General features: G+C 38.6%; 1 protein-coding gene across 1 annotated transcript in view; it reads left to right on the plus strand.

Annotated features, from left to right (window-relative positions):
• The window catches only part of snx29 (sorting nexin 29), a 114,674-nt gene that overhangs the window by 13,883 nt on the left and 87,737 nt on the right, over positions 1-13,054 (plus strand). Inside the window, exons 12-13 of the mRNA XM_087783788.1 lie at positions 4,428-4,491; positions 5,767-5,895. Of these exons, the coding sequence (XP_087639914.1) occupies positions 4,428-4,491; positions 5,767-5,895 (193 nt within the window). The remainder of the gene's footprint in view (positions 1-4,427; positions 4,492-5,766; positions 5,896-13,054) is intronic.

Raw genomic sequence — 13,054 nt, forward strand, 5'->3', positions numbered from 1 at the left:
ACAGCAAGGTTTCTCCCAGACAAAGATTTCAAAGCAGACTGGGGTTTCAAGATTGCTTTTCAAGCAGGGCTAGAAACTTGGTGGTGGTTAGAAACGGGAAACTTAGTGCTCAGATGAAAGACAAGCTTATTTTCGAAATCGGAAGATGTCCAGCCGTGCCATCACCTCAGACCTGGGAGAAACCAGTGGGACTCGGGTAAAGCCATCTACTGTCCGGAGAAGTCTGACCAGAAGTGGTCTTCATGGAGGAGTTGCAGCCAAAAAGACATTCCTCCGACATGGAAACAAGGCCGAGCGGCTCAACTATGCACGAAAGCATAGGAAATGTGAAATATTTGGCTGTAGCAGAAGGCAGTTTGTTCGCCGAAGGGCTGGAGAGTGGCTACAATAATGAGTGTCTACAGGCAACAGTGAAACATGGTGGAGGTTCTTGCAAGTTTGGTGCTTCATTTCTGCAAATGGAGTTGGAGATTTGGTCAGGATTAATGGTTTCCTCAATGCAGGCAGACACTTATCCATCATGCAATACCATTAGGGAGGCGTATGATTGGCCCAAAATGTATTCTGCTGCAGGACAACAACCCCAAGCATACAGCCAAAATGTCATTAAGAAATATCTTCAGCGTAAAGAAGAAGAAGAAGTCCTGAAGGTGATGGTATGGCCTCTACAGAGCCCTGATTCCAACATCATGGAGTCTGTCTGGGATTACATGAAGAGACAGAAGGATTTGAGAAACATCTACAGAAGATCTGTGGTTAGTTCTCCAAGATGTTTGGGACAAAATACCAGCCGGGTTCCTTCAAAAACTGTAGAAGTGTACCTAGAAACATTGATGCTGTCTTGAAGGCAAAGAGTGGTCACACCAAATATTGATTTGATTTACTTTTATCTTCTTGTCATTCACTACATTTGGTTACTGATGAAAATAAACTATTAACACTTCCATTTTTTAAAAAACATTCTTAGTTCACAGCATTTTTTCACACCTGCCCAAAACTTCTGCACAGTACTGTATATTCTAAGGTTGAAGCAATTTTTGATGACATCCTCAACCCAGACTTTGACAGCATGTGAGGACGAGTCCGCCATGTTGGGAGCGTTCCAAGCCTGTTATTCACTGGGCACTTCAATAAAACTGCCAGGCTGCCCGCGAACGTCTCTATATTTGGACCTGCAGGATAAAAGAATCCATCCGATAGGAAATCACATGCAATTGCTCGGCGTCCTCTAAAAATGGCGAATGCCACCAATGAGTCAGAGGAGTAAACGTTCTACGTTTGCTTATTCCAACGTCACACTCGCAGGCGGAAGCTGCAATTTTCCCATGTTTTCCTCAACGAATGTGGAAGGGGCGGGAATCCTCACCCGCTGTGATCGTGTGGTCGTACGAAAGGTCACTTTTATTTCCAGCCCACTAACGTGAAGAAAGGATGATCGACCTCCTTTCCCTGCCTTCTGCTCTCCATCACACTCTGCGGGGGCTTGAGGAGACCTACATTAGCAGAGAGACGAGGGTCACGGTCTCTTCTTGTTCTCAGACATCCTCTGAAGAGGATCCTGTGTTTCCGTGAGCGTCCATGGCATCGAGTCATCATGGCTCGACACCATCTGGCTCGTCAGCGAGCGAGAGACGAGCAGACAGGAAAAGGAAGCTCACGTAATAATATTGTGTTTGACACATTGATGGAGTTTAACGTAGCAAAACCGAACACCTACATTGTTCAAGAACAACGTATTAGTCCAAAGTGACACTAAATAACTCAATTTCCAAATCCCACATGGTAGCAGCTGAAAATAAACATAAAAGAAAGTCTTGGTTGAGAGATGAAGCTAAACAATGAGAGACTTTAAAGCAGCCAGGATCAAATAAAAAGCCTCAATAATGAAAATGTGTTTTTGGTGAAAATGAACTTTAAACGGCATATAGAATCAGCCGTCCTGAGCTCCCCTTGAAGACTGGACTAGTGATGTGGACTTTCTCTGTCAGTCCAGCCACTGTTTCTAAATGGAATCTTGGATGTGTGATGAGGTGTGACATGTATTAGATTTGGACTTAATGGAGTATTTTTGTACCTTTTGTACGTTTGCTCTGAACTGAAGAAGACGTTCCAGGGGTGGATAGATTGATAAGTGGATAGATGATTAGATAGATGGATGTATAGATAGATGGATAGGTGGATAGACAGATGGATAGATAGGTGTATGGATAGTTGGATAGGTGGATTGATAGATGGATGGATGGATAGGTGGATGGATAGATGGATAGATAGATGGGTGGATCGATAGTTAAATAGATGGATGGATAGATAGGTAGATGGATAGTTGGATAGGTGGATTGATGGATGGATGGATAGGTGGATAGATGGATAGATGGATGGATGGATAGGTGGATAGATAGATGATGGATAGGTGGATAGATGGATAGATGGATAGATAGATGGTGGATAGATGGATAGATAGATAGATGGATAGATGGATAGGTGGATAGATAGATGATGGATAGGTGGATAGGTGGTTAGATGGATAGATGGATAGATAGATGATGGATAGGTGGATAGGTGGATAGATGGATAGATGGATAGATGGATAGATAGATGGATAGATGGATAGATAGATAGATGGATAGGTGGGTAGATGGATGGATGAAAGTATAGGTTGGTAGATGGATGGATGGATGGATGGATGGATTTTATTAATCCCTTATGGAGATCTCCTTCGAGAATTTGGGTTTCCAGTACACAGCAGACAATGGTTTCATGAAAACATGAACGAAGTTCAAATAAAAAGAAAAACTTGCAAGGGATGACAAAGTGCAAATATAAAGAACATGGATCTTCCGAACCAGCAATGAGCAGATTTGTGTTACGTACTCTTAAGAGTCAGAGTTGAAGACACTATTTGGAGACAAAGTCAGGAAGGTCAAACAGTAAAGCCTGAATGGTGATGTGCAGAAAAAGAAAAGGTCTCCTGCATAACCCTCCCAATAACCCATAAATAATGAATGAGTTATCAAAAGTGTGGAGAAGTTTGGAGAAAGTTAGGAAGGTCAGACTGCAGTAAAGCTGTAGTTTCTTCTTTAAACTGAGATCTCCAGTTTAGATGATGCAATGACGGATTGACTGAAAAATACTCATTTATTCACAATGCCAGCGTCCCCAACAAGGAGTACAAGAGTAGGAAATACTGGGTGGTTGCTATTTCAATACGTTCTAAATGATTTACAGCGTTGTGTATTTATTTGTTATCTGTTTGCTTAACATTCAACAGGAAATAGTAATAGAGAGGTTGAACAGCCCACAGACAGGACATCCTTCTGAAGATATGGCCTTCATTCAATAGCAGAATAGCCCCTCTATACATGATCATATCGTAGACTTAAGAAAACATCTGACGGCTCGTGATCGTCACTGATGAATTCAGTCTGTAGTCATAGAAGGTTAGAGGTTCTAGAGTTGCAGGGAAAAACTAAACTTTTATTTTTTTTAAGCTAACCTTATACGACATTTGATTTAAAGTGTGTAAAAACAACTTTGGATTGAGGAGGTTTTATAATTCTTATGATCAGTGGCGAGGCACGCTGTTAATTTTCTCCATGGCGACGAAGCTCTGAAAGAATGTTGGACTTCTGTGAAGAATTCTTTTTAGGTCAATAAATACCAGATTGTGTTTCTGAACGTCAGGGGAAGCAGGTTTTTAGTGTAGTTGCTACTCTTTGAAGGTGTTTTTCTCATATTGATTATTAGTTTTTATTTATTCACAACTCAAATTTTACTTGGAGAAACAACATAAACTTAACCTATTTCAAAAATGATGCTTGAGTTAGAACTTTCTGAGCAAAAAAAAGGGAAATTTATTGTGTAATCATTCATTTAAAATTTCATTTCATAACACAACAATTACTGTCTTTATTTTTCAACTCACTTTACCCTTTTTCGCCAGAAATCCTTCACAGCCAACCCAATACCAATTTAAAAAAAAAAATACATAACATTAAAAAAAATAAAATATTTAGCAGTATTATATTTGTAAAACCTTCCATTGCAATAAGTAAAAGTCCTGAACTGGATACCTTGTCTCCTGCCAACATGGATAAATCCTAGGTATATTTTAATCTCTGTTATATTGGTGTCAAGAGTGGGATACGACAACTGCTCACATGTTTCTGGACCACTGGTGAAACAAATGCATTCATTTTTAACACAATAATAAACTTTTTTTTTTCTTTACCACAAGAGTCTTACAGTAACATTGGTCTCACTGATGAGGCGCATCCCTAATTCTAATGTCCCTCCTACTTTTATTGGACTAAGATGGTTCTTAAACATTCAGTTAATGTCTCTTTCATTAGCAGCATGAACACATACAATATTATCTTTGTACTGCGTATGTTTTAAAATCTATTTCGCTCTCCTGTGTCTTTGTGCAGTGGAGCTGCGTCAGGCCATCGTCGCCATGATGAACAGGAAGGACGAGCTGGACGAACAAAATGGGTACGTTTAGATACCCCCTTTCTCCCCCGACCCCCCCATCCACCCATCAGCTGCTGCAACAAATAGCTAAAATGCAAACCCAGACGCACAGTGAGAGAAGATATCGGATGACCTTTATGGTAAAATGTGTCAGCTTGTTTGCTTCTCTTCCAGAAGGTTTTTCTTTTCTGCTGACGGTTTTCTTTCTTGCAATAAGCCACCAGAGGCTGTGACTCACACTGGTTTAAGTGGGGGGGAAAAAAGACAGCAGGAAAGTTCCCCCAAGTTTAATTTTTAACAACATCAAAGCAAGGTTGATTTATTTGAATGGTTTAACTCGATTCTAAATTCATCTGTGCTTCTTCCAGCCAGACACAAAACTGATAAATAACATTATTATGGTCTACAAAACAGATTTGGTTATCTCTTGACAATTGTTCTAACACACACGTTTTATAGAAAGCAAAATATTTAGTTACCTGTATTGAAATCAATTATTTTGAGTGATTACTGCAGCCAGGTGTTGTTTTCTAGGCCAGGCTGTAGTAGAAGTAATGGCAGCAAAAGCAGATTTATTACGCAGCTGATAAGGTTTTATCAACTATTTGGAGAAAAATGAGATTAAAAATCAATAGATGCCTACATCAAAAATGTATTTGAAAAGAGCATAACAAATATGCCAGGAAAGATCTCCGTGAAACAGATGGTAAGAATATAGTTTTAACTGTAAAATCATCTTTTAAAGGTTGATTTGTCTGAGGCATCTTGCTCTTTATTAATTTGTCTAACAAATGGTCCCAAACTATGAAAGCAACCATTTATAAACGTTGTTTTGTGTTCCGACAGTGTTTCTGTTATCGTATTTATAGACCCTCCCACTTTTGTGGTATCCAAACACAATTTATAAAATGCGTACATTTTCAGATGTGACCATTTGTGACATATGTTGTCCTTTATATTAATTAACTTGTATCTTTAATAATTATTGTGCTAGACATTCATATTCATCGTGTTATATTCATTCATAAATATTTAATATTTAACTTTATTAAAACTATATCTTTAAGTGACATTTCTATACAGAAAATACTATATTAAATATAAATGATTCAAATACATTTCCAGTAATATGTTTATTAAATGTAATGTATGAACATATTTCAACTACTTCATATTTTATTTAAATATTACAATCTTCACTTAATTCTCTCTTTGTTTAAAGAAAATTAAAGGTTTATGTAAAGATGAACCAAGTCAATTACATGTGACAGATTGTAACCTGGATGTCTTTGGCAGGTCCTTGCGTAGCCTCTTGGACGGAGAGATGGAACACTCTGCAGGTCTGAGGCAGGAAACAGATCTGCAGAAGAAGAAACTGGCGGAGCTGGAGGAGAGACACACGGCTAAAGTTCAGGCTCTGGCCAGGTAGGAAAAAACTCTCTTCAAATACTCTCGCTTCCTGTCAAACTTCAGTGAGTTTAATTGGAATAGAAAATATAGAAACTCATCATGACATGGGGTTGTTGTGGATCCTAAGCATATTGTAAGGATCCTTGCACAGGTTTGAAAGTCTCGACCCAGACTAAAAAAAAAACTCTCTCTGCACCTGTCAATGTCTCCACATGGAACACATGTGAGAGCTCGCACTGCACCACACACACAAGCTGACTTTTATCCCAAACTGTGACCACCTGCAGGGCGTCTCAATTTGGTCGCCATCCACCATTGATTTTCCTTTATGCCAGATGACTTCCATCTACATTCCTCTGCAATCTGTGGACAGAGGCAGCAGCAGGTGTGTTCTTTCCGTGGCCGCCTACTGGAGGCTGAGGAACCAGACATAGATTTATGCAGTGATGAGGACTCAAGTTGAGTGGATGTCATAGGATTTTTTAAGTTTTACTTTTCTGCATTTTTTCTTTCCAACATTTTACTTATTCCTGATCACCCGGTTCAGCTTTTCCTGTAATGCAGTGGTGAGCAACTTAATCTCCTCAGGGGCCACATTACATATAATGGCTGTTGAGATAGGCCATCAAGCAAAAATGAAAGAGTGTAGTATAAAATCACTTTACTTTTAATAATCTTATGCTAAAAACATTTTTTTCATATTATATATATGTATATGAAAACAAGAAGACATGAAGGTAAAAGTCCTAAAACAAAAACTCTACAGTAATATTTAGAGACTAATAATGGATAATATAAATGCACACATATTTCTAGTTTAATTTGTAGTTTATCCTCATGAGGGCCACATAATCACAGTCAAAGGGCCACATTTTGCCCATGTTTTCTCTAATGGATCATGTGTGAATGGGACACATCCTTGCCGACTTTCACAAAAATGATTTCCCGGTGCTTCTGTTTGCTCCCATATCTTTAGAATAGAAGATATACAGGAGACTGAACGAATTCCCCACCCGGACTTTCAATTTTCACACAAAAATGTCTATTAAAATGTGTTGATATCTTTTTAGTTTTGTGAGGGAAAAGACGAGGGTGACTCTGGGTCATGGTAGTAACCTCAAGTTTATCATCCCCTAAACTCACCTCTAAGTCAGTAACTTTCACCCACGATGTTTTCCCTCCTGTCAGGACCACAGTTGGTGTTGGTTATGAAAATGGATGGTGGGCAAATGGAGAGATTTGAGTTCTGTTACTGGTTTCTTCTGTTACCAAGGTAACACTGATGTGTTCCAAAGTCAAACCTCCCACCAGTATCACCGTCTTAACTTCCTATAAATACTTGACAAACTCCTGAAGAAGCTCTATTCGGTATCGAAATCAAATAAATCAGTTTTATCTTCTGATCTCTTCTGCTTAAAGTAAAGACTTTAACCTCTTGCCTCATCGAAAGTATATTGAGCCACTTGGTGTCTATGTCTTTCCTTTGAATGCATGATGAAGAGTTTTTCTTTTTGTCTCCGCTCAGCAAAGTGAACTAATTTCGAAGCTTTAGAGTGCACACGCTCAATAAATAGAAGGGTACAAATATAGACTACACCTGTCGTTAAAGCGACAGGTGTCCACGTTGAGATATTAAACAGAAATATATCTCTTAAAATGTTAATTAAAATAAATGGAATGAAAGTTTTAACCCAGCAGTAAATTGGCGCTACATTTTTTTTACGTCTCTCATCTTACACCATCAAATGATTTATGCAAAGCTAATATGCAGCCAGTCCTTCCCATACAAGCTAAATCCTTATGTAACAGTTGAAGCTTTTTTGTTTAAATAATCGAAATCAAAATACATGGGTGTATGTTTACAAAAGCATCCCGGCAGAAGTTGGAGGTTGTTGGATTACGATCGTACCGAAATGCAAACCCGCCCTGCCACCAGTCACAGAGGAGTGATTGTATGTTTAAACTAGTAAAGGATTGTCCCGCCTCCTGTCTTGGTCAACGTTACGTGATGCGAGTTTCACACACACACACACACACACACACACACACACAGGCACACAAAAGCGAGTCCATACACACCTGCAAAATCTCAAGCTCCACTCTCCCTTCTTAGCCAAATCTGTCTCGATCAATAGTGGCTATAAATATCCCTGAAGGAGCAGCTCGCCACTGAATGGGCCTGAGAAGCTGTCGGCACCATTCAGTGGAAAAGGCAAGCGCTGCTATGCTGCCATCAGGTCTTTGTCTCTCCATAAGTGTGATTTGGCCATCGGAAAAACATGACATAAAGAGTTTGAAAAGCGTCATGCGAACGTATTCACCAGCAGAACAAGCAAGCTCCAGCTGTTATGCATTTCCAAGCCAGTTTGTTTAATTTGCACTGTTATCAGGGTCATGGCTGCTTTTTTTTTCTAGGCTACATTTTGAGCTGCAGATGGTTTGATAAGACAAACAAAAAAAACGCGCTCACCTCCTTCTTCTTCTCCGCACAGAGTGGGTAAGGATGCAGCTTGTGTCTACTTGGGTTGTATCAGTGGGTGGCAGAGGATGAGCCTCCATAGATAGATTTAGGCTGACGTAGACTCTGGCAGGAAGACGGAGGCTCAAATAAACAGGTTAGTAGTTGTTGCTCACACAAAGAAGCCATTGAATCACCACAGATGTCAGTCGGCCAACTCTCCAAATTTAACTCAAGGAAGCGAAGACCACCAACCAAACATGGCAACCCACTGTACTGGTGCAGAGTAACAAACGCACACAAGCAACAATCCTGCCGTGTTTGTCTTCCTCCATTCATTGTGCTGTTTTCTTTTGATTAGGAGCGAACCACACATGAAAATCCTTCATTTATTTTCAGTTTTATACCAGGGCTGTCAAAACAACGTCTTGCAAAAGGGAATTCATTGCCATTGTCCTTTATCTGATAGCTCTTATTGATTTACTAGAAATAGTTTGCAAACAAGCTCTGGTGTAGCTCAGTAGTTGTGAATTCATGATTATACTCTTGATTCAACACTTTATAAAAAAAACAGCAGAAATGCAGTTCACTATCTATTTTCTTTCAAGACATGACACAAATATATATTTAGATGTAGGACTACCATACCATATGTGTATTGGCAAGAATCGGGTGATGTGTTATGTATAACGTTACAGAGGATCTGTAACAACAATTTATTGAGTCTCTTTAACAAAATTATACAGTAGGAAAACATTTTAACATGCTTAAAATCATCTTACTGTATTCAAAAAAATGGATCTATATCTGTTTATCACCATAGAATAGATACAAGCGAAATTAAAGTAAATATTGGCATGTTAATTGTCATTTATTTTGTGTGTTCTCTTGTTTCATTCTTTCATTCTGAGCTGACACCAGAAAAAAGATCCTATGTTGTGTTTAAAAAAACTGCCAATGAAAGTTTCCTATTCTGATTACAAACAATCAACATTGTAAAAGAGTTACGGTTTAAAAACAACAACTCCAAGATAAAAGGTTAAATGACGAAACATAAAACTAAACTAATAAATTGACAAATAAAAACATAAAAGATCTTTATGACGTGATGGATAAAATAATGAAAGAAAGACTTGATGTTTTTGAGTAAATTGAACCAATTCTAAACTTTTTTCTGACATACCTTCAATAGCTTAATAAGCTGTAATGTACGTTGCTTGGTTGTTTATGCAAGGACATGGATTTAAGGGCCATAAATATTTCGAGTTCAAAATGCACATCTGTTTAATTCATGAACGCACTAACAATGCACATAACAAAACTCTCATTTAAAGGCCATACTTTTCTTTTTTTAATTGAATAATGTTTTAATACATATTTAACGTATACATTTTTCTACACATTTCCTCCATGAAAACTCATATTTTTATCTTGCATCTAATGGCACCAAAACATTAATAACCAAAGTAGTATCTTGTTTGTCGATGTATATTATCTCTAGATATTAATTGTTATCATGAGAATGGGAATACAAGATGATAAGCCTTTGAGTAATCCTTCGCAGTATACAATTGTATACATTCATCACCTGTTCTTAGAAGCAAACATTGTATAATGAGTTAATTATTTCTGTCCGTAGGGTGAGATTTGTCTTTTTCTAGGATTAGTTTCCTTTAGGTAAAAGAGACTCATTGCTGACCAACATGTTTGGCCTAAGTCAGATTTAAAGCAACCTTATCTTAGAGATCAGTGGAGTCTGCAGACCAGAAGGATGAGCCAAGAAGTGGTCTTTGTAGCCCCTGCAGGAGGAGATGGATTGTCAAAGCTTGAGCAGATGCCGTTTGCTAAGCTGGCGGCGCCGTTTCCCTCCCAGCAGGCAGTTTAGTTTGCTGGATCTCAGGAGTGGCAGTGATTTGTGAAGTTGTTGTTTCCTCGTGCTGTTTTCTTCCTCTGTGAAGTCAATTATGTCACTCCACCCAAGGGGGTCTTTTCCCTTCATTGCCGAACTTTTAACAACTCTGCACCTCCGAGCCCATTGGGGATTGTGTGTTAACTTACAAGCGGTAATATATGTGTGTGTCTTTATCCCGCTAACACAGGAGGATCCGCCTTAACTCTGGTGCTAAATTGCTCTCGAGAGCATTAGCCAGAGAGCGAACTGTGCATCTCCGCACGAGCTTTGAATCTCTCGCACACTACGTTCAAACAAAAAAGCTGATCGTACCTGAAGAACAGCTCACTTGGTTGTGTTTATTGCACATTAGGACGAGTACAAAGAGCGGGGATAATAAAAGGAAGTGGTGACAGGGAATGCACAGGATAAAAACATCACTCTAGGGCTTCAATCCAACTTTGGTAATTACTGTGTCTAGCTCGGTTTTAAGCTTTTCTCTCCAGATAGTTATTATTTGTCAGCTCTGAATAATGACAGGGCGCTCAGTCTTTTCTATTATTTTGTTTGTCAGCCTTTCTTCACTCCCGCAGACAATATTTACAATTTTTTTTCCCCTCGCATTTGCTTTCAAACAACTTTGTTTATGCTTTATCTCTCTGACGTTCTCGCTTTATTGGGAGCTCTGGTGAAAATCCACATGCTTATCACTCACTCCTTCGCACAGACGAAGCACTTTTTCATTAAATTATAGAGACAGTCCTTGAGAAGCGACATCATTGGAAGCATTAAGGCTAACATGTACTTTTATCTTTCACGGAATAATGTCAATTTTGTTTACTTTAAGGATTAAGAAAAAAGTGTTTCTTGTGTTGGAATAGTTTATTTGCAATGTTGTTAATTCTCTGCTTCACCGTTGTGTACATTTGTTTCCAAAACAAGATAAAGGCTGTAGTTTTTCCTGTATCTCGTTTTGAATTCCTGCTGAGTTAAAAGAGTGTCTGTACACCGAATGAAAAAAAGGAAAATGGCGAGAGGGTTTAGTTTAGACACATCTTGGCTAGTTGTTGCAACAAGGCAGCAGTTTGTTGCTGTAGTTTGTCAGTTTGAATCTTGTTTTATTTGGTAACATTAAGATGTGTGAGCCAGTTATTAAAAAGCTCTCCTGACTATTTAAAGATGATATCCTGAGGAAAACGGAATCATCAATAATTTGAACAAAAATGACAACATTCAAACCATACATTGAGTAGAAAAGTCACATCTAAGGAAAACAAAACCTGGATAACTAAAAGATTAAACTGTTTTTATCAACATGTTTCATCCACTAGCCACATCCTGCTTCATCGATGTCTTCATTGACTTATTTGACATCCAAGCATGTTCCAAGAAATGCCTCAGTTCTGTCTTCAAAGAGAAAAATTAAAGTAAGTGAAAAATGAGACCAATAAAAGTTACATTGTCAGGGTTTTCTGTATTTCTATCTGGATTCAGGAAGGTTGCAAATGTTTGATTCATTTCATTGACTCGTATGGTTTCCAACTGCTGCTTATGCACATTAAATAGCACTCACATTTTGTCTATACATTTAAAGAGGAACACATTTATAATAATATGAAAATAATCCAAACTGTTAGTCGAGATAAGGGTGAGTAGTAAATTAGTGAAATGTGTTTGTCTTTAGTTAGGCATCATTTGGCTCATTGCTTCCAACAGTCCAAGCATTAACATACCATGGCCTCCTACAGAATGAATACGTCAGTACAACAGCACAGTACATTCTGTCAGAATTGGTGCTCAGGATAGTTGGTACACAATAATGTGTATGTCAAAGCTAATAATACCTATATGAATCCAGCCTTCGGTTTAAGGTGCAAAGAGCAATGTTTACGCATCACCTATACATTCCTGGAGATTTCCCTTGTGTCTTCTCTGAGTGGGCATGACCACCTGGAGGGGGATTGACCGCCGATTCAATCCTCATACTCTCTTCATAAAACAGTTTGACTCTTGCAAGTGACTCAAAAAGGATAAAACCATCATCCTTGCAACTGTTAAACTCAATGAAACACCCACCGTCCTCTTCCACCGATCGTGTCAGTGGAAGTCGTCCAGCATTTCTTTTCACGATCATATCGCGTATCAACGTTGTAAAATCACTAGAGGTTCTTATGTAGCTCTATACTCGATATCTTTCAAACACTCCATTATTTCCCTCCAGCTAGACAAACGTATGAGCCCCTCCATAAAAAACACATTAGTAGAAAGTCATCAGATGGCTGAACAAGGGCTGGACTTGTACCAGGTTCTGATAACGGCTCACGTGTAGATCAAGGAGGTCGCTTCATTTGTCGGTGAGAAGAAAGAGCTGATAAGCAGGCTTCCAAAATCACTCCTGAAGAAAAGAGTAAAGTGAAGGGGTGGGGGGTAATGGAGAAAGACGAAAGCTGCTCAATTTAACTGTCATTGGTTAGACAACTCTGATTGATTTCATCTCCAAATTCAATAATAGTCGCCGGTGATAAAAGGACTGTTTCTTCGCTTCTCTGCCTTTTTGCCATGTCTTTGAAACGCCTGAAATTCTTTAGTAACTCATAGGTTATCTGAATTACTGTGGGTCACATTATCAACAACAACATGCTGATACAAAAATACAGACTCTTATCCTTTTCGATATTCCCTTTATATTTTTGCAGTTATACGGAAAATGGTCTCAAACTTACTAAAGTTACCATATTTATTCATCAGATGAGAAATGTCTCTGCATTCATATCCGTTTTATCAGGTAACCATTGAGTCATGCAAGTGTACATCTGTGTGTTTTG

Source organism: Callionymus lyra, chromosome 2 (assembly GCF_982586985.1).
Source record: "Callionymus lyra chromosome 2, fCalLyr1.hap1.1, whole genome shotgun sequence".
Taxonomy (NCBI): domain Eukaryota; kingdom Metazoa; phylum Chordata; class Actinopteri; order Syngnathiformes; family Callionymidae; genus Callionymus; species Callionymus lyra.